We start from the raw sequence: 23265 nt of genomic DNA on the forward strand, positions 1-23265 counted from the left end.
TCACTCTCTATTCTCTTTCTTACTTCAAGCTTCTTTCAGCTTAAGTAAAAGAATCTTTTAGCAATATCTTTTCTTCTATTTGCTATTCTTTGTGTGTAACTTAAGATTGTTTTGATAGGTTTCTTATAACTTATCTTTCCGCAGACAATCTTGTAAAATCTGTATTGATCTTCTTTATCAATATATATTTTAAATTTGAAAATTGTGTTTGTATTCATCCCCCCCCCTTCTACAAACTGTTCAGTATTCTTGTAGACCTTTTGGGACCAACAATAAGACTTATACTTAGTCTTGTAACATTTTCTTGACCCAGAGTCTCTAGATAGCCGTTCAACTAGAGCCTCTGTATCCGAATTCTGTGTTCGAGCTCTGTATCCGCGCTCTTGGTTCCACGCAACTTCATGACTAAGTCCTCTTGGACTAAATCATTTTTCAGACTTCGTCTTCATTTTTGTTGACAAGAGGACCTTTGGTTGGCCTTGCTTTTGGTTGGTGAGTCTAAAGGGGCTTTGGTCCTTAAGAACTTGAGGAGCTCTAATTGGTCTTGCTCTGTATGATGCAAGCTTTACCATGGGGTATTTTTCAAAGAGATTGAGTATTTGAATAACTCTGAATTCAAGGCCTTCAGACTTCGTCTTCAGATTGTTGATATTTATTTATATTTTTTGATAATGCGTCATTAAATTCATCTTACATTTGAGAAAAATGCAAAGTCCCAAGGTTAACTAAAAGCATGAAGTTAACTGTTGACAGTCAAACTTCTAATATTGAACATATAAGGATTTTTGCAAACTGGCTTTTGGATTTATGAGAAGACAAGGTTGGTAGTGTGAATGATGGTGGAACAATTTACTGATATAGTTTCATTTCTAAATTCAATTTTATTATATGGTTAACTTCATTTTAACTGATTATTGCTATATATTTCTAAATTCAAGTTTGAAGAGTTATTTTTTAGAGTTATTGATAACTCTCAATTTGTGAGAGTTATTTGTTGTTCAATACTCTTATTTTATTGTGTATTATGTACCCACTTTGCCCCTATTATGTATTTTTGGTCCAAAATATTTTAAGAGGTGATGAAAGGTCAAAAATTTGATTATTTTCTGAAAAACCGTTGATGTTGGTAAAATGCTTAGTTTCTGCTCACATTCTGCTCACTTCGTATTTTCATCAAAGCGGATTTGGACAAATTAAAATACTGGCTCTCCTGGGTATTTAAGTGAATTAATTCTGAAATCATATCCGAAAATCTTGAATTATTTGGAAGAATGAGCCTGATTGAATAAAAAAATGTCTTAAAATAACCCTACCTTTATTTTAATGAAAAAGTCTTTCTTTACCTTTTCCTTATTTTAAGGGTTAGATAACTTTATTTTTTTCATCCTTTAAAAAAAGGTGACAAGGACAGAAAAGTAAACATGAAGTGATGGGAGGTCATTGCCTTTAGGCAAGAAGGTTTTCTTCCTTTGGGTAAAAGAAATGTCCGGTTCTCATTTTTACCCTATAAATTGAAGCATTATCTCACTTGGAAGCAATCATCTTTGGAGCATTTACTCTCAACTGAAGTTCTGGAGCAATAGAGCAAGTTTAGTTTTTGTATTTAATTTTATTTTCGTATTTAGCTTTTAATCTCGCTACTGTGCCTTGTATGCCCTCTGTGCGCAACATTTTTAGTAAAATTTTCATTCAAGTATTTCTTATGCATTTTTCTTGTTCTTTTTTCCTCTATGTTTTATAATTTCATTATGAGCTAATCACCCATTTGGGTGTGGGTGTGAGTCAAACTTAAGAATTTGAAGGCACACTTGGGTGTTGCTATTTTTATTGATTCTTAAACTTGGTCATTTAAGTCGGGACTTAAGCTCAACGCGGATAAGCCGATCATTTTGAAGTGTTAATATTAGATCATTGATCCAAAGATGAGCGAATTTGAAATACGGCTTAAGTGATGCACAAAGATTTGAGAGAATCTTTGATAATCACGTAGAAATACGAATTTTGAATGTTTTTAGCTAATGTTAAGATATTAGTCGAGTTTATATTACAAAGAGATTTGAGTATAAATCTTCAGGCTAGTGGAACCAGATATCTTTTTATCTCTTAGCTAATTCGGCAAGCTTAAAATTGATAAAATTGGACACTTTGTGGGCACTTTGTGGGTACAGTATATAAGAATTCACTTTCTAGAGATTGAAGTTCTTATAAAGTCCCATGAGTTTGTGACCATATTGTTCCTACAATTTTCTTAAGGAAAACTTACACTCATACCCATCTTTTAATTTTAAAAGGTTTATTTCGTATTTCTAAGCTTTGCATCATCAAAACTCAACTTTTATTCTGAAACCGAAACATGCTCAAGAAGTTCATGAAACTCTCTGATTCTCAGTAGTCCAGTCCCCGTGGAAACGATCTTGGTAATATACCACTTTATTACTTGAAGCGATCATAGTGTCGGCGTGCACTTACACCGCCACTGTAGGGACTTTGTGACCACTGTGTGAACACTTACGATTCCAGCACATCAAGTATACTTCAGAGTTATTTCAAGAATACAAGTCTGAAGTCATTTTTCAGAGTTATTTCAAGAGTACAAGTCTGAAAAGTCATTCTAAATTTACTTCTATGTTTAAATTCAATTTGATGATATAGTTTAATTTCTAAATTCAATTTAATTCTATGGTTAACTTTATTTTAACTAATTATTTATATAGTTTCATTTCTAAATTCAAGTCTGAAGAATCAATCTTTAGAGTTATACTTCAAAGTTATTTCAAGAGTACAAGTCTTAAGTAACATCATACTTTCAATGATGATTCATATCTGTAAGATAAGTTTCCTGACATGATTTTTTTTAAAATTACCCCGTGTAATACACAGGATCAAACCTAATACATATATATACAAGTTCCTTACACGATGAAGAGATGCCTAATTTATGTTGATAAACAACCCTTAAAATGCTTTCAATTGGGGTACTAAGAGCATCTCAAACAGATATTTTATGCATACATGTATTCATACATGAATATCAAAAGTTTTTATGCATAGTAACTTGTACTTTGTGCATTAAAAGTTGTACATTCCACTGATTCTGACCATCTCAACACGAAAAAGGAAAAAAACCGAGATCTAGTAATTGTAACAAGGTTACTCGTAAAACGTAGATTTACAACGATCATATATTGCTTCGTATACGTTAACGAAACAATCATTATTTGATAAAAGTATCTTTCGGTTTCACGAGAAAATCGTTACGTTCACCCGAGACTTGTAGTTTGACAAAAATATAACACATTTTTTTGGTTCGTCTACGCCTCAAGAACCAGAGGTGTACGTGTACCGTGTTTGCACTCCAACCAACAGTTCGATCAGTTTTCCTGCAAAAAACAAAAAAATAAAGAACGGTAAATTAGTATCTTGCTGATTTTGTGACATCTGATGACGTGGATGCCAATTTTATTGTCCCCCCTTAGCCGTAACCCTTTTGTAACTTTTTCATAAACCAATATCCACGTCAACAAATGTTAAAGGATCAACACCTTATCAGTCAAAACCGGGTACATAAATAGAAATTTTTGAAACTTTGTTGTATTTTGATATGAACACTTTGATTCCTATTGGTTCGTGTTTGTCTAAAGCCACAAACCACACTGAACCGTTTATAAACCGGAACCTAACCACATCGTTCAAAACCTGGACCAAAACCAAACAGTTCACCATAGTTAGGTCCGTTTTACGGTTCACGAGTTTGGACTTGCACCCTTACTACAAACGAACCTGCAAGAAACCCGACAACTGGAACATGTTCCAAAGTTTTTTCAGTACTTTCCAGCCTTTGCCTGTGAAAAACGAAAAGCAACCAATTTACGAGTTAAAATCCCTCCGGTTTTCATATCTTGGAAACGAAGAAACGCCAATAAGAACCATGAGGTTATATAATATACCGTGTGTATTTGCCGAAGCACGGATCTCTCATGAGGTAAAGCGCCAACAATAGTTTTCGCCTTCTCAACTGCGTATCATATTAACCAGAACATTATGGTACCAGAATGAATTAACGCCAACTTGTATTGTCAAATGTCTAAAATACCCTTCAATAATAACAAAATTCCTCCATCTGAACCAAAATTAACGTCCACAATGAAAAAGGCACGCAATTTTAGAAATGTTTACACTCTTAATTAATTTAATGACCATTTTACTCTTGATAATAGACGGAGTTTATGATTAAGGGTAGAATTGGAAAGTAGACACTTTTGAAAGTGGAGACATATTTTGGAACAAACGAAAATAGACATCTGGATGATTATTGTTACAAATTTCAATAATGGAGTAATAAGTTCGAAACGGCATAAAATTAGTAAAAATCGATACCTCATCCTTCTCGGGAACAGAAAGAGAAAGGCGTTTGTCTTCATGGTCGGTCAACGACATTGTTGATGCACTCATTCCAATCAAATCGATAGACAAAGAGACAAACCACGGAAGCCATGATCGGAGTCCGTATTTTCTTATCAACAAAACATATATGAGCGGTCTTGCAATGAACATGAACTCCCCCATTAGAAATAATCCTCCAGGGAGACCCTTTTCGGACAAGAAACTCGAGAGCGTTAGTCTCTTTACACTTGTTTCTGAAACCATATATAGAAAAGTTCAGCGTTTCCTTTAAAAGAGAAGTCAAAAAGTAAAAGTAAAAGAACCCGAAGGTTTTAACACTTTCTTATGGGGAAGAGGGGGGGGGGGTGGAGCAAGACGAGCCAGCTCATGAGAACCCATGAGCTGGTCGTCAAAAAGCATGGCGGGCTCGACCCTGCGAGCCCGATTTTGAGCCGAGCAAACTCGGGGCTCTGCTCAACTACAACGGTCCTAGTTACCTGGAGGTTCCATAATTGCACGCTGATGATGTTCGACCCTGCGAAACCATGTTGGATCAGAAAGCACCCTAGCATTTTCTCCAAACCTACTCATCGCAGAGAGAGCCCTTCCTTCACGAGTCAAATTACCATTTTGTCCCTGACGCAATAAACGTCCGTGCACAGGCTGTTGGTTTGCATCATTTGGATCTTTTCCATCGTTCATTGTCTCCCCTCCATGTAATAGCATCTTGTACCCGCTATTCCGCAATAAAGCTAGTCTAACTAGTACCCTGATTTCATTTCAACCATACTTAAAAACAGTCACATTTTGACCTTATAAAGTCAAACAGTATGCTTTCCAACTTCAAGATTCACATCAATTTTTTTGATTTTTCGACCAAGTATTGAAAGATAAATTAGACTGTATAAGAACCAGTACTAACGAAAAAATTTCGATGCTAAAATTATGAAAGAATGCATATTATATTTGAATTTTGGAAGAACTAGAGTTGACTCTAAAAGGTCAAATTTTGAAACTCTTTGGGATGTAAAGTGTATAAAAGGATAAATTGGTCATTCAATGTGCATTTGGTATGCAGACAGAACATGCGTGGATAGGATTGGACACGCAAATATGAGGTGGCAGACAAAAGAATTGTGGTAGGTTTTAAAGTTTTTATTTAACATGAGTAGTTTAGTAATTTACCTATCATGGATCATCCCATCCCCCACTTTTTGTTCCACTATTTTGGTGGCATTATAAAAATGCATTTTTGTCCCACTCAATAATGTGGAACAACAAGTTTTTGTTTTATCTTGTACTGTCCCGCATACCAAACGCACCCATAGAGACATTGCTTACTTTGTTGCCTCTGTAACCGCGATGAAATTCCATTTCTTGTCGTCACCATAGTAATGTTGTGCCACAACTTCAACCAAAGTTTCCATGTCTTTCAACAAAGTCAAACACAAGGAATATGGAAAAGAAGATGACTCCGGATGTCTTGTATTCATTTGGGATGGAGTCGTTTCGATTATATGTTCGTTGACAGCAGTCACTATGCCCAATATCGACGTTACTGAATAGAAAACGATAAGAAATGTCACAAGAAATCCACGTTGACTTTTAAAATGTCCACATTTGACTTAGCTGTATCGGAAGAGTTACTTTTAAAGATGATAAACTTATTTTGCTTCAAGTGAAAACATCGATAACTACATTGACGTATAAAAAGATTTGTGTGAATTGTGAATTTTCAAAATACAACGTTGAACTTTTCAAAATTAGAAGTGAACTCCTTTCTGGGATGATGGTCCAACCCTTCTCCAAACTAGAGATGCACAAAAAAGGCCAAGCTTGAAGCCCGGCCCAAAAACCCCAGACCTAGTTAGCTTGAAGCCCAGTACGGACAATGCTTCGGAGCCCGATCAGGCCCGGCCTGGAAAAGCCCGGTTAAGCCTGAAAAATCCTGATAGGGTGCCTTTTCAACCTCAAAGCCCGGCCCAGGCCCAAAACACCCTGGACCGTTTTTGCTCACTGAAAACAGGCTTGGAAGGCCTAGGCCGAAAATCCCGGGCCTTGTGCATCTCTATTCCAAACCACCACACTATATACCACCCGGAGGCGGGTCAGGGGTAAGATGTAAGTGCTGACCTGACTTCTACTTTGGGACGTATGCTAATCATACATCCTACCCCCAGACCCTACCTCCTCGTGGAATATACTGGGCTCATTTGGTTTGATTATTTGCTTTGCATTTAGAAATTTTAGCTCCAAAGAAAAAAAAAATACGTTTAAAATTCGGAACTGTAGTGGTCACTCATGAGCAAAAGCAGTTTTCACCTGAGGGGAGATAAGTTTCTAGGTAACAAAAGAAGGCAAATGTTACCAAAATATCACAAAACCTGCTTCTGGTCCGATTTCCGTCTCAGAAAATCTCTCCGGAAGAAGCCATGTGAATCCCTGAACATTCAACAACATATAATCAGGAATCAAATGTTCAAAAATCCAAAACAAAAAGGTGTTGGAATTTTATTTATTTTCTATGATTTTTATGACAATTTACAAAAAAAAAAATAAAGGCCAGCATAGAAAGCTCAAATATCAGAAACCCTCCTATCATTTAGCATGGAACACCATGAACAACAAGAACTATAGATGGATCTTTATTCCAATTTAGTTGGATTTCGACTAAAATGAATTAAAAAGGGATTCCTTCCCTCCCTAGACCATACTTCCGAGTGGGATGCACCGGATTCGTTTGGTGTGGTTTAGTTTTTCCATGTGCCATAAGGAGGAATCCTTTAAGTGCAATATAGAGCATGTAAATGTAAATATTTGAGCAAAAAAGTTGATTACTGGCAACCCTGACCGGCCCACATGGAACCCGCCCCCTAGGAACCACAAGTGAAGGCGTTTCAGGGTTGACTCAGCGGCTGGGCTAGCAGAGGGGTTCAAGACGCCTCCCACAAGATTTGAACTTGAATCTGTTGTGTATCTGAGCAAAGTCGCTCTGTTCCTTTGCCAATTGAGCTACACTAATATGGAATATCTTTCCATGCACTATGACAAACGCCACTTCTTGACTCGAAAAGATATTCGTGACTTAAATATAACTTTAACATATCCCCTTCTTGATAGGTCCATATATATATATATATATATATATATATATATATATAGAGAGAGAGAGAGAGAGAATTTGCTTCCTACCAAGCCTCTCGTATAGTCCTATAATCAAGAGTGGGCATTCAAGCATTTGACCCTAAGATAAATAAAACCAAATTTGTTGCCAAAAATGCCTTTCTAACAGTAAAACTACCTTTTGTTCAAAGTGGATATTGCACCCTTTTGGTATTTGGGAAGTGAGTCTTCACTTGTAGAAAAACATTAGCATTCTTGATCGTAAGGGTACATACTATGTTGTTGATGCTGAGTCGGCTCCTATGCCACTAGCTAAGCCGTGCTTGGTCCCCCCCGGCATGGTGGAGGTTCCGACCATGCATTTGCCTTATTTTACTAGAGATCAAATTTGATGCATTTAAGAACCTTCATAAGAAAAGAAGGTTGGAGTTGCAAAAGATGTAGGTCAAGCCCAATCAACCAAGAAACCGACCCTCATCCTGCATTTAACGGGCCTTATACCTATGTGCGCCTTTCGTTTGGACTTGGTATTTTTAATGATTACCCATGCTCATATTCAACCATAGAATGGATGTAAAGATAAATAAGCATGGAAAGAAGCAACCAGCCTTGGCAATAGAGTCAAGTATCCAATCATATTACTAGTTCCTTCCGTTTAGAGTCTATATCACTTTTGATTCTACATGTGACGGTTCATCCACCCCTGCCACAACATTACATTCAGTCATACAAAAATCTCTCTAGCCGTTATAGAGAAATTTCTCTGACACTCTGTGACAATCTGTGTTCGTCTCTTGCCTCCGTTGGCTATCCTTAGACCATTTCTCCTCAATATATGTTAAAACTTCCTTTCTATCCTAAACACACTTTTGGAGAGTAATCTAAAGGGATTCCACATATTCTTACAATATGCTTAGCAGAGGTCGACAGCAGCCTGGAAGCATTTTCTGGGCTCACGTGTGTGTGCATGTGTGTGTTTTGCATACGGGAGAACGAGTATGAAACCAACAACATTTGCGTACAAAATAGGTATCTTGTTGAGCAAAAAAGCTGTCCATCCACAAGCTCAACCCATCTCCATATCCCCAAAAGATGGACATTCCCTTTTGTTCCCATATAATTTCTTAACTCATATCAACTAATAATATGAATATTTCAAGAAATGCGTCTCAGTTGCAAAACTACCATTTTTTTTATTAACTTGGATATCCAACTCGCTATGCGAGCCGACTAATCCCAGGGCGACCAGCTGCTTTGCAGATAGCCCGAAGTCACCCCATTTGAACCTCCGTGGCCACAAGAGGATTTTTATTCCTCCTTGGATTTGAACCTGGGACCTCCAGGTACTTTTAACCTTTGGAGACAAGCTCAAACCAATCAGGCACCACTGATTATTGCAAAACTACCATTAGCACCCAAGATGGAAGTAATTAAGCATCCAAAATTCGGAATACCCTTTTAACTTCCATAGTCAAACAAGTCAATTTAAGCAACTAAACTTGACAATTGGCATAGAATAATGTGGTGATTTAGGTCACAAGTTTAACACACTATTAACATACAGAAAGAACTATAAAAAAATCGATGGTTTAATTCCGAATTCACAAAAGTGACAATCAATTAAGCTCATATAACATACGATTACTAACAAATTATACAAAGCTTCATAAGATGTTTGGCAAAATCGAGTGTGCTTACATTAGCAAGAGACTCTAACGAATGAACATACTCCTTGTTCCTTCGAACCCATCTCTTATAAGCTTCCATAGCTTCGAAAATGAACTGTATCTGAACTGAATCCACAATTCAAAACCTTATTGTTCGATCGATTAACTGAATTCTAGCTTGTGAATGGAGTTTTCCCCCAAATGAAGGAGCAATGAAAGTTCGAATCGTTGGTGAAGCTTGGGTAATTCAATCGCGCCTCTTTTTGAGAGTCTTTGGGAAAATAAACCCAGAAGAACAAAGCAGTCGAAGTAGGAATCTTTTCTGAAATTTTGGTCAATTTGGATCAAACCCAGACGAAAAAACCCATAAAGAAATCAAACCCTTTTTGGGTGATTTGTGCGCATAAAACGTTTATACGCTCTCTTGAAACTTGGAAGGATAAAAGCCGCCCGGAAAATCATATTCAATATCCGGAGTGTCTATTTATATAAAAACAAGTTATGACTTATTTCGATCTGACATCGGTAATAAATATTTTTTAGTGTTTAAACAACTTATATAGGTATCGGTAATAAGAAGTTTTTAAAAAAGTTAAACCATTTTAACTTATGATAAATTGATAAGTGCTTTTGTAAAAAAAAGAAAAGTTGTTTCAAATAAGCAATCCCAGACACCCATCTTAAATGCTCTCTTAAACAATTTATATAAAATATGAGTTCATTTATCGAATAGTTAGGGTTGTTTGGTTGGTTTCTTATTAAGCTATTGTTTGACAAATATAAACTAATGACGGGTTAAACCGGTTACAACAAGTCATGATGTTTTTGCCCAGTACCCGGTTACAACTCTAGCACCGGCACACGGCAGGGACGGAACGAAGGCCCCAGTGAGCCCTGTTCATCCGCTCAACCGATTATAGCAAGTAGCATATTTTTTTGGGATATGAAAAATGTACATACTAAACTTTGAGGGGGTGTAGTTGGATATTTAAAAATACAAGATACATCAACCAAAAAAGGCTCTCAAAATTGACCATAAAAAACAAAAAAAGCCCCTTGAAATCAACCAAAAAGACTTTAAAAATCCTTCAAAATTGTGGAATTCAGCTAAAAAATTATCAGGCGACTTTGTGGGCCTTTAATCCACCTTTAAGGTTCACCTGCTCGACAAAAATCTTGAGTCCGTCACTGATTGACACAAGTTCTATAACGAGCACACAACTAGTAATTTATGTTGTATATATGAACAAGAAGCGTATTTGATGCAATCGTATCTATTTATATAACAACTTCAATGTCTATAATAACAGTATCAATCTTACAATGTAGAAACAAAGGATTTCAATTATTGTAATCTAAACCTACAAGACTGTAGAAAAACAGAAGAATACAAAAAAAAAAAAAAAGAAGATTAAACAGACACGGTATATTCCACATGAAAATAGGGTCTAAGGGTGGATTGAATAAAGACCAAGGTTTTAAATGACACAAACCATGATGTAGCAGTAAGCTCAGGCATCAAGTCTTAAAAGCCACAACAAAGTCATGATTTTTTTTCAAGGCGTGCCTTATAACGGCAAATCTATATATCATGTATATATATACATATATATTCCTTTGAACCTGACCATATATATATATATATATATATATATATGGGTTAGGTTCATAGGAAAACCGTAAAAAAATGAAAAACCGAGGAACACCTAGTAACCGTTCATCTGGGCGATATGCACATGTGCATACAAGTAACTTCAAAGCAATTTGTCCCGTATACATAGAAGCCATGGAACAACTTCATGTACTTGTAAGTACATGTGCATACAATACAAATGAATGGTTACCAGGGTGTTCCTCCGTTTTTATTTATTTATTTGAGGGTTTTCCTGTTAACCTCCCCCCTCCTTTCTTTTTCTATATATATTTACTATTACTCAAGGAATTAATGATATGAAACAACTTAAATTAAGTTATATGCTAAATACTAAAAAGTAGGATATTAAAAATGTAAGGGAAAACAGATATCACGTTACAAAAAGAGTGCATCGAGTCACGCTCCACATACTTAACGTGGCATTAGACACACATCATGAGCAGCTGCTTGTGTCGAGCCTATTAGAACACTGATAAAGACTTTTCAGCTCCCGTAAAATAAACAGATTGTTTCCATAAAGAATTGAAAATAAATTTAATGGAAAAAATAAATTCAAACAAATTATACATGATTCGCCTGAGGTTCCATCCTCTTTCCAAAAAGAAAATATCAAAATTTCATGAAGAGAGAAAATCGTTGTTTTTAGAGTACTTGTTTCCCTTTTCTGGCCTTTTCTAGTTCTGATACCACATCTCTAAGTTGTCCTTGTAACCTTGAAACTCTGAGCTCTAGCTCTTCTACGGTTCCTCGAGTAAGCAACGGTTCGTATGGTCGTCGAAAGTGCTTCGAAAATGCTTTTAGAGCTTCGACCCCACAAACCTAATCACATCCGTTAAGTTAAACTCACATATATTCATAAGATCAAATAAAATATCTAGAGAAAAGATCAAGAAAATGAGAGATCACATGTAGAATGCGCGATTTTATCGAGGGGTCAACAATGATTATTCTCAAGGGTAAATTTGTCATTTTGCTTAAAAGAAGGTCCCAATTTCATAAACAAGTTATGGCTATTTTCCTGGGGGGCCCACTGATCATTTTCAAGGGTTGATTCGTCATTTTGCTTAAAAGAAGGTCCGTGTTTCATAAACAAAAGGTCATTGCAGGATTTTCCTGGCTGTTATTTTCAGGAGTCCTGATGATCATTTTCAAGGTTAGATTAGTCATTTTACTCAAAAGCTTCTTGCTTGGGGAGCATTATCGCTTCCCTTTGGATATCCCAGAAAGAAAAGAGTTAGAATCCAAGTAAGAAAAAAGTAGCAGCTGAGTCTTTCAAAAAGGTCAGGAAATTGAGAGAGAAGATGTAGAATGCAGGATTATTAGGGGTCAACCACAAAAAGCTTTCAAGGGTAGATCGGTCATTTTGCTTAAAAAGTTCCGGGCTTGCTAACTATATCACTTACATTGGGATATCTCAGAAATGAAAAGAGTAGAAACGAGCCTTAAAAAAGGATCAAGAAAATTGAGAGAGCATAAATATATCGAGGGGATGATTATTCTCAAGGGTAGATTAGTCTTTTTTGCTTAGAAAGTTCCAACTTGAGAAACATACCATTTCCATTGCAAAAAGAAAAGAGAAGCACTCTTGAGACTTCCATAGAGATCAATATATGAGGTAGAACATGTAGAGTGAATAATGTCTATGAGGATTCAGTAACGGGTATTTTCAGGGGTAGATCAGTCATTTTTCTTAGAGAAAGTTTCCAACTTGGTAGACTTGTCACTTGCTCGGGATATCCAAGAACGAAAATGGTAGCATTTATTTTATTAGAGTCCAAGTAAGGAACAAGTAACACCCAAGACTTCCACAAAGATCAAGAATTAGTTACTTTGACTAGGCAAGCTTATCGCTAATTACCTTGTTATATCCAAGAAAGAAATGTAGCCAATGTTTTGTTAGAATTAGAGGAAAATGCATAATGTGGAATTTCACCGAGGGTAAGCATATGATTATTTCAAAGGTAGATTGGTCATTTTGCTTGATGAAAGTTTACTTTGGGATATCGGGGAAAAAATCGAGTAGCACCTATTTTGGTAGAATCCAGATCAAGAATCACGTAGGATGGCTTGATTTCCTTGAGGGATCGACAAAGATTATTACAAGGGCATATTAGTTTTTCTTACAATAAGCTTTACTTTCGGATATCCCAAAAGGAAAAGGGTATTTAGGAGAATAACTTTCCGACTACCTAATGGAAGAATGTCTCTTCCTGACACAAGAATGCCTCGAAATTTATCAGAAGTTCATGCATTTAAAATTAATAAAAAATCGGTTAGAAGGTTATTCTCCTTAATAAGCCGAAGGAAAAGGGTTGTACACGGGAGTAACCTTCCAACAGATTTAAGAAAGCATCCGCCAAACAGAAGAATGTCTCTTCCTGATCTTGACACAAGAATGCCTTAAAATTTGTCTTCTTTTAAAAATATGTCATCAGTCTGGTGGTTAGTTCATTGTTTTTCACATGTGAGGTCCTGTGTTCAAGTCTTTTATTGCAAGTTTTTTTAGAAACATAATAAATCTGAAATTAAAAGCTAAAAACAAAGAAAATGACTCTAACAAGACTCGAACTCGGGTCTAAGGTGGAAGAAAAGCCTTGCAAACCAACTCCACCAAAAGAAACTTGCGTCTTCATTGTAGTTTCTAAATATATACAGTGACACACAACAAATTGATATGATGACACTTTTCACGACCCTATAATTTTTTATACTAAGACGGAGTAACGAAGCAGTGGCCCGTGCCACCGTATCCAATAGAGTAGGTCCACCCCTGGCACTTATCGTAGTATGGGTACAATAGGAGTACAAGGCCAAGTCCTTTCTTATTTTTTTTATTTTTTTGCAAAAAAAGAGAGGATATAACCCCCCCCCCCCTTGTAGCGCCTCCATCTTACCGGTCCCTCAACCATAATAGGGGTGACAAATCGTGTGTCCCAGGCACGGGCGGACCCTATGGTGCATACGGTGGCATGGGCCACCACTTCCTCCGTTGTAGTGTAAAAGATTTAGGGTCTTGAAAGTTGCCACCGTATTATTTTGTTGGGTGCAACCGCCTATTCCTTGAAACTACAATAATAACACAAGTTTCTTTTGATAGAGTTGGTATGCATGGTCTTTTCTCCCCTTCCAGGCATGGGTTCGAATCCCATTTGTATCATTTTCTTAGTTTTTAACTTTTAATTTCAGGTTTAATATGTTTCTGAATTTTATTGGGATAAAAGACTCGAACACAGGACCTCATATGCAAAATGCAATGAACTAACCAACAAACCAATGATGATTTTGTAAAAAAATTATCCATAGCTTCATTTTCTATAGTCAAATGGTGCCACCATTTGAAAAAATTTCTAGATCCGCCTTTGATCCAGGGGTAGGTGGGTGATGCCTAGAGTCCAACCCCAGACCCCCATTCATTTTTTCTGTTTTTACCCTTGACGTACACCATCACAAGCATGAAAAAGAGGAAGTAACAGCAATAAATGACACGAAACCATACCTCCTCTGGCAGCAACGGCAACTTTGTAATGTGGAAATCATCATATAACATGTAGAACTGATCGAGGTATTTTTGTTGCATTTTCATTCTAGCTTTGAGCAACTTGGATTCAACACCTAGAATACAATTCGAAGTTTTAATTACAGGAAAAAAATCAAAACAATAATTGATATTTCTAACGATCATACATGACTGTGTGTTGCAAACAAACGGTCATTCTTGGAAAAATGTAGAAGAGACACTAAACTATGCAGGAATAAGCGATTTTGGAGAAAGTATCCAAAATCACTAATTCTTGTGAATATTTTGAGTAAAAGGTTGATTACCGGCAACCTTGACCGGCACCACATGGAACCCGCCCCCTAGGAACCACATGTGAGGAGGCATTTCAGAGGTGACTCAGCGGGTAAGGTTAGCGGAGGGGTTCAAGCCCGTCTCCCGCAGGATTTGAACTTGAACCTGTTGTGTATTTGAGCAAAGCCACTCCGCCCCTTTGCCAATTTGTAGAATGGTGTTCTTTTTTGGCATTTTCACTAGAATAATGGTTAATTTGCAACGAAAATCAAAGCATGGTTGTTCAGAAAGCCAACTTCTCAAAATAAAAGTTTAAATATATTGTCCATATGTACCTTCTTCATCAAAAATTACTTGGTTGATAATGATATTATGTGTATCTATCTCGAATTTAGTGAGTTCCTGCACCAATCTCTCTGTCTCATATAAAGAAAGGAATTCTGGGATGCATACGCATACAAAAGTCGTCAAGTCCTATCACAGAATAAGAGAAGTCAAACCTTTTGTTTATAGCTTAATAAATTACTCTATCTAAGTGGGATATATTGGGTTCGTTTGGTTTGGTTTGGTTAACTATAAGAAGTGGACTTGTTTTTTTGGGGGGGGGGGGGACCGAGAGATCTATTTTTTGAACCATTAGTTAGAGCCCTACCGGATCTTTGAACTGCCGGTTCACTTGTTCAATTACACCCTTCATACTCTCGAGCCTTCCGAGGATTGCATCCTCGCCTAACTCATCTCCAACACCAAACATACGGCTCATCTGCCATTATATATTACCAGTTATTTGATATTATGCACAAGCAACCCAAATAAAAGGAAAGCAATAAGCCAATAAACATGAATAAGCATAAGTAAAAGTATGTGTGTGTGTATATATATATAATCAGGATCGTGTAGAACTTTTCTTTTTCTGGTAGGAAGCACTTTGTTAGCGTACGTTCACATACGTTAACGTATCTTAACATGGACGTCTACATATATTATAACATGGACTTGTTAACATAAGTTAGCATGAAAATCTTCACGCATTTGAGGATGTTAACTTATGTGAACCTTTGCTAACAAAGTGCTTCCTACGCAATTTTGAATTTCTATCGGAACCCGACCCTATATGTATATGCATATGTATATATATGTGTGTGCGCATGTCTAAACAAGTCAATTGAATCTTAAGAAAGAAAGATTAGCAAAGATTGGTAAAACTTGATGATTGTTACTCCACAAAGTATCTCATAGAAACCAGAAAACCAGTTCTGCTACTGAATTCATCCCCACTTCTTTTTCTTTGTTTTACACATAGAGTTTCCTGAAATTTGGTTGTCTTTTACTAAAATCAGCAAATCAGCCTGCAAAGCAGTTGCCTTCAATCTTGTGTGCTTGTGTTTTATTCATTTGGTTTTTCCTCAAACTAATTTATTTTGGTTTTTATGTTGTTCTTCTGTGAAAATTCTAAGAAAACTGACAGCACCATTAAAGAAAGGCAGGACAAGATAGTAAGACTAAAGAATTTGGGGAGTTCTTGGGCATGGAAATAAGAATCGGGGAAATGTATGTGAATGTGATTAAAAGTATGTGTGATGACTTAGGGCTCGTTTACCAAATGCTTACTGGGTAAGCGCTTACAAGGTGTCACTTACCTACGGGTGAGCATGGTAAGGACCAAGAATCTTACCCAGCAAGAAGCATAGCAAGGATTGAGAATCTTACCCTGTAAGTAAGCGAGAAGATTCTTACACGGTAAGCGCTTACCGGGTAAAGACACTTACCAACAATCCATTTTGATGGCTAAGAATATTACCCAATAAGGTAAGTGAGGGTGGTGCCTCTTGCTAGTAAGTGCTTACCCGGTAAGCGTGGAAGCCTTTACCCAATAAGTGTTTGGTAAAACGGCCCCTTAGTGACGAGTGTTAACGCATGTGATGACTTGATAAAGGATCTTTTTGTTACCGCAAGGTTACATGGAGCTCTTTTCACTTTGGTTTAGTTACACATAATCCCACAATGGACATGCAAGATGATATGCTAAGATGTATGTTTTTTCCCAATAATATCATATTAGTTGACGAGACAATAAATGTTAAAGAAAAGTTGGAGCTATGGAGGATTATTCTAGAATCTAGAGGTTTTAGATTCAACCAAAAATGAAAATAAATGCATGTATGCAACCACACTGTTGTTTGTCGGAGTCCCATATCGGCAAGACTTGGACCAGTTCTCCTCATATACTTTGCAACCTCTCTTTCTCTTCTCAAACGCTCTTTTGGAGAGTATCCTAATGGGGTTTCACATATTCTCACATTGTTTCAGGTCTACCACTCTACAACACTTAGGGACAATCTGCGTCTAGGTTTTTTAGAGGGGGCGTGCTGGACTCCCACATCAGTTAGACTTGGACAATTTCTCCTCAATATATGTTGAACCTCCATTCTCTTCTCAAGGGATCTTTCGAAGAGTAATCTAATGGGGTTCCACATATTCAACATTTCTGCTCAAGAAGCTTAGGTAGACCATAGACATCACTTGGTATTTCCATATAGAAGTTCAAATATGTTTTAGAGTTAAGGATTCACGAACATGATTAGGTTTCTGTGTAACATTAACATTTATGCAATTTCTGTCACCATCTAGTGACTCGATTGCAACTTTTTATTGTTTTTCGTTTTTAGAATTATCTTCTAGGTAAGATTGTTCCATAATTGTTTTAGCTACTAACTTTACATTTCTATACTTCTATTTTTTGACCAACTTTTCATCCTTGTCATGTATTCCAAAACCCGCTATCCACAAGTTGGAATGCATATTTTCAACCAATAAATGTATACCGAATGGTAGAGCACTCATTGTTGAATGTTAACACTGACTTGGTCCTTGGTTGACCGAGTATGGTGGAGATAATGGGCACTTTGGATGCCACGAGTTTAGGAAAAAGTGGATAGTTTATTTCCTTGTTTTTCCTAGTATTTATATGCATTTTCATTCCAGTTTTTAGTAAGCACTAGATAGAAGTTTTCTTCTCTGTAATTGAGTTTCCAAGGAATAAATACGAGAAAATTCGGCCCCATTTTGTTTGTATTTTGTCAGTGTTTGCCTTACCGTGTTGGGTGTGAATTGATTCACAAAAAGGGACTTCCTCCAACACTCATTTATCATTTATTACAAGCAACCCCCTTTTCTTTCCCCATGCAAGTGAAGAAGCACATGTGATAATTAGAAACTTAGGGTCAGGTTCCAACGAGAATGCGAGAAGTTCCAAGGTTATATATGATTACATGTTATACGCACACTTAATCGTATATGATTAAACACATGTTACGTTGACCGGCACATAGCGGGCGACCTTTCTTCGCATTCACAAAGTCGCCCACGTCCCTTTTGGATGTGTTTAATCATATATGATTAAGCATTCATATAATGTGTAATCATATATGATATTGGAATTTCTCGCCTTCCCACAAATTGATCAACTTCTTGTCTCATCCTCCCTCTAGAATCTTATGTGTTCCATAGATCATAACATTTGTCCTCTTAATTTATAGGAGCGAAATTTTATAAAAGTGAAGAAAAATACCTGACCCAACAAGCCACCAAATTTACTCTTTAGGGTCATCATTCTCGCAAGTCCTTTCTCCAAGGTTGACGGAAATTGCAACAGCCGAAGTGTGTGACCAGTGGGAGCAGTATCAAAAACTATCACGGAGTAATCCATTGTTTGCACCAACCTTAGATCATGTTTCAGAAATATTAAAACTTTTAACCTCAAATATCCTTCATCTAATAACATTGTTCTACTTCCTACATTCCACTTTAGGTGTATTCCTGTTTGCACTTTTTCATCTAAAGTTTAACATAGCTATAAAATTCGTTCAAAAATTCATATATTCATATAAATAAGAAGTTGGAAAGATATGACATTCAAAAGTCAAAAAGCAGGCACCTACATTAATATGGTGAAACAAATAAAACACTTGATTCGCAGGTGGATAATTTCATAAATAAATAAAATAACACCTTAACATTAAGACAAATCATAAAGAAAATCTCCTAAAAAAACTTCGAAAAAACACACATTTGCAAGTATTCGTGGGCCCTAGCTAATATCATCCCGAGTGTCTCTGAAATATATGCTTACCCTCAAAAGCTTGAAACTTGGTTTCAACAGGTCTCGGGTTCGAATACCACATGTGCTATCCATTTCTTTTGGAGCCACATTGGTTGGCTAGAAGGCCTAAAATTTGCCCAAGCCAAGTGAAAGGGACGTTTTGTATGAATCACGTGGATTAGTAATGCCAAAAGTGTTGATTACTTATTGGTCTATGATCATTATTACAAAGAATTGATGATATTGGTTTGGGTCTGCATGATTCCTTTATTTTATCATTATTACACACAATTTTTAGATATCTGATAACCGCTTTCCTTGAACTATATTCTTCCATTTTCTTTCTTATTAGTATGAACTCCTGTCTACCTTGACTAGTTAATGATTTTACGGAGAGTAAAAAATAAATGAAACCATCACCAAGTAGGACTTATAATCATATTGAATAAATCCGCACCTGGTTGAACCATCTTGAAACAAAATGGTGTCAAAAGTAATAGCTTTAACCTAATAACTAAAAGTATACATACAGACGACCGTAAGTATCAATTAATCAAATCCGCAATGGTGTCAAAAGTTGTTCCTTTTGTGTCAAGAATATACAATATAATGGAACTTTAGTTACACTTCTACTTTTGTAAGAACTACCCTTTTCCCATTATCCAGTTGCTGAAATAACCTCGTATTTGATTAGAATGATTGCTAAACCATTTGATTTCTTGTGGGATTCTATTTAAAATTTTGTTCACCTAATTACTTGAAGAATAGGACCAATTTCATGTTGCCGTAGATGTTTTCAAGAAGGGAAGGGTGGCATAATGGCAAGATACTGCATATCAAGATATCAACAGCTTTTCGTAGTTCATTTTAAGATTTTCACATTTCTTATGAACTATAATGAAAAAAGTCTCTTACTTTAGCATCTCAGCAAAACTCATAGCTTCATCAATTCCAGGAATTGAATTCGCTAAATCCGACAGGAAACCGTCCATTGCATCTGGTCCTTCTTCTCCATCCTCCACATTGGGATCCACCTCCTAAAAAACAAAACCTTCACCATAAGGTCACATCATAACAGGAAAACAAGAAGAAAGAAAGAAAAGTAATGGCAATTTTTGATGAATTTTAGATGTAAAATACTGAAAATTGTATGATTCAATGGTTTCATTTGAAATCAGACAAAAGGCAATCAACTTAAGTTTTAAAAAAGATCACCACAAATCATAGTTAAAGAAGATTATTAAAACTGAAATTGGCCAACACAGTTAACAAGAACCAGTTCTTAATAGAAGCTCAATGCAACATCATATAAATCCAAGTTAACAACTTTATTCTAGGAACAATCCTACCAACGGCAAAAATGATTGTTCATTAACAAAGTGGGGTCTTGGTGAGTAACCACTACCAAGAAGCCATAAATATATGTGCGTGTGTGTGTATGTATATATATATATATGTATGTATAAAGAACCCAATTCAACAGTCAGTTCACATAAACCCAAAAAGTGTCCAAATACAATTCTAAAATCAACCAAAAAGTAGATAAAAAAAGGAAACAATGATAATATTTACCTTAGCATACATATTGGTAAACAGGTACAGTAAAATACAAGTCTTTGTCAATAAGCAGAACCAAAGAATGCATGTAAAGTTGCAAACAGCTTGGAAATACCAGTTGGAAGGAGAGATAAGTCCCAAGAGAATGCCATTTATAGAGGTAGGATGCAGTCCAGATTTGCATAAGAAAGAAGTGAAGAGATATCCGAACAAGTTAAAGATATTAAATGACTCGGTAGTAGACAGGAGAATGTTGAAATATGTCAGGAGTATGTAGAAAGATGTCATTAATGACCCGTCATCCTAAAAGTTCGTCATTTAATGTTTTCTCAGGCTTTCACCGGGGTGTTCTTTTCATTAGAATCATGGGAGGGTTCAATTTTTGATAATTTCTCCTATTCATTATTAACCTATATCAACTAGTTTGAAATTAAAAGCTTCTTGCTTTTATAATCAAGAAACATGAATTTATCAACCATAGACCAAAACCCACCATAGCATACAAATTGGTGAAACATTAGACTAAAGTAGAATTAACAGCATTTAATTATATAAACCATTTAAACAAACTAGTTGTTTTTTCAACCCATTTCAAATAACCCCAAGAGATTCTAAAACCAACCAAGAGAACAAACAAACAACCAACCATAGGACACAAATTGGAGAACTCCTAAACTGAAGTAGAAGCCTTCTTTTATCACCACAACCAACAAATGCATAGAGTTACAATGACTATTCAACTTGTAAATCTTTTGGAAATTGACCAACCCAGTTCATATAACCCCAAGAAAATCCCAAAATCAATCAAGAAAACAGCTAAACACTAACCATAGCATACAAATTAGTGAACCCATTAACCAAAGTAGGAGCCTTGGTGAATCTCTGTTGAAAAGCATCGCTGAGATTATGAGCTGGGTCAGTTGAAATAATAAGAACAGAAGATCTGGCAGAGGCCAAAAGGATTGATAAAATAGAACTACATGTAGTTTTCCCAACACCACCCTTGCCACCAACGAAAACCCACTTCAGAGTCTCTTGTTCCAACACATTTCTCACCGTCCCTTCCGGCATATCATCTCCAGCCATTTCTCCCTCTCTCCTCTCTCTCTGTTGAATTGAGATTTATGTCACAGAAACCCTAAAAATTGGGAACGCGAGAGAGAGTGTGGTGATGGGTTTTGACGATATTGATGTGCAATTTAGTTTGAGAAGAGATCTGGGTAACAAATGTCTCAAATGAACATATCTACTTTTGTGTTTGCTGAGTTAGGTCACATTGGCGATGATGAGATTGGTTTCAAAAACAGCGAAATCTTGGAGAGATTGGGTTCAAGAAGGAAGAAATTTGATGAGATTCATTCAGAAAACGAAGAATTTTGGTTTTATCTAACCATTGATGCAACAATTGCAGAAGCCTTCGATTGGATTCTGTTGATTCTGTTTGTGGGAAATTTTTGTCAATATATATAAAAATGTTAAAATAGTGTAAAAATAATGAATTCTTAAACTTTAGCGCCAAATTTGAAAATAATATAAACAGAAAATTACGGTTTTAGTCCCTAGGGTTTCTTTAAAATATCGGTTTTCGTCCCTGGTATTCATTTATTACGGTTTTCATCACAATGGTTTGCATGTCCTTCCAATTTTAGTCCTTGTAGTTAACAGCCCTTAGTGTGAAATAAGTAGCTTACAGTTAAGGGGTCGTTTACCAAAGACTTACCCGGTAAGCGTTTACTGGTAAAATTTAACACTATCATTTACTTATCGTGTAAGATTTTAGTCTACCAAAACGGTATCGTATGCAACAATTTACCCGGTAAGCACTCACCGTGGTAAGAGTCGTCACCCTCACTTACTGGGTAAGATTTTCTTGGTCATTGTCTCGCTCTTACCGGATAAGATTCTTGGTCTTTACCATATTCATCCGGTAAGATAATGTGACTTGGTGTTCACTTATCCGAGTAAGCGTTTGGTAAACGGCCCCTAAAATACAGACAAGTATGTTACAAGTAGATTCTAGCACATATAAGTAAGTAATTAGAGCATCTCCACCAGCTTCTCTAAAAACGGAAAAAAATAAATAACAGATAAGTATGTTAAAATCTCTAATATAGAGAATCTATTGGAGATAAATGTAATTCCTTGTAGAAAATTTACGTTTTTGGTTCTTTATTTTAAGAAAATTATAGAAAAACTGTTGGAGATGTTCTTATCCATCATAAAACAATTATCCAAAGGTAGAAGATACCATTAAGAAACTAAGGTGTCGTTTACCCAGGTAAGCACTTACTAAGTCACATTAATTTACAGGACAAATATGTTAAGGACCAATTATCTTACCTGGCAAGAGCGAGACAATGACCAATAGTCTTATCCGGTAAGTGAGGGCGACGACTCTTACCATGACTTACCGGGTAAATTGTTGCATACAATGTCGTTTTTGTGGACTAAAATCGTACTTGGTAAGTAAGTGATAGTATTGAATTTACCGATAAGTGCTTATCGGATAAGTATTTGGTAAATGGCACCTAAATGATGTTGTTGAAGGTACTAAGTCTAGTTAGAAGTTCCGAGCAGAAATGGAAACAAAAGTAAACAAATTTTAGGTTAAGATGCCAAACGAATTTCGCATACTGGGGTACACACATATGTATTTTCGGTATGTGCATAGTTGTATGAACATGGTGTCCGTTTACATACATAAATCTTCAAATACTTGACATCCACCAGACTTTTGGATGTCAGGTCATTCTTCAAGTTATTGCTCTAATAATTAACCTTTTCATCAGGTATTTTCGTCTTTATTATAACTGAAGATGCTCTTAGTTTGGCACAGACTGTGCCGGTTAAGATTTGAGATCTTACATGTTTAGTTGTTTTCATGTTGCATTTGTGTAAGCTTCGGTATGATATGTATAACAAAGTTCGACATTTTATGATCGATTACGTTTTCAAATTGTATGCATACGTTCAGATTGCATGACATAAT

General features: G+C 36.2%; 2 protein-coding genes across 3 annotated transcripts; both read right to left on the bottom strand.

The window, feature by feature from the left end:
* Positions 1-2978: 2978 nt before the first annotated feature.
* LOC112526636 (peroxisome biogenesis protein 16) lies at positions 2979-9601 on the bottom strand. 2 transcript variants are annotated; one of them, XM_025137005.1, is made up of 8 exons: positions 9205-9601; positions 6768-6825; positions 5725-5941; positions 4881-5152; positions 4378-4637; positions 3948-4015; positions 3781-3842; positions 2979-3380 (listed from the first exon to the last, which is right to left on the bottom strand). In XM_025137005.1, the coding sequence occupies exons 1-8, from the start codon at positions 9271-9273 to the stop codon at positions 3319-3321; spliced, it is 1068 nt and encodes a 355-aa protein (XP_024992773.1). In that variant the 5' UTR covers positions 9274-9601; the 3' UTR covers positions 2979-3318. The 2 variants fall into 2 exon arrangements, with proteins under 2 accessions (XP_024992773.1, XP_024992774.1); XM_025137006.1 differs by lacking the exon at positions 9205-9601 and having other exon boundaries at positions 3070-3380; positions 6752-6800.
* A 1802-nt stretch (positions 9602-11403) lies between these two features.
* Positions 11404-21648, bottom strand: LOC112526744 (ATPase ARSA2-like). Its single transcript, XM_025137150.1, has 7 exons — positions 21105-21648; positions 19635-19756; positions 18189-18339; positions 15270-15380; positions 14953-15091; positions 14324-14439; positions 11404-11646 (listed from the first exon to the last, which is right to left on the bottom strand). The coding sequence occupies exons 1-7, from the start codon at positions 21360-21362 to the stop codon at positions 11470-11472; spliced, it is 1074 nt and encodes a 357-aa protein (XP_024992918.1). The 5' UTR covers positions 21363-21648; the 3' UTR covers positions 11404-11469.
* Positions 21649-23265: the final 1617 nt, after the last annotated feature.

This window comes from Cynara cardunculus, assembly GCF_001531365.2.
Source record: "Cynara cardunculus var. scolymus isolate 2C chromosome LG 14, CcrdV1, whole genome shotgun sequence".
In the NCBI taxonomy this organism is placed as follows: Eukaryota; Viridiplantae; Streptophyta; class Magnoliopsida; order Asterales; family Asteraceae; genus Cynara; species Cynara cardunculus.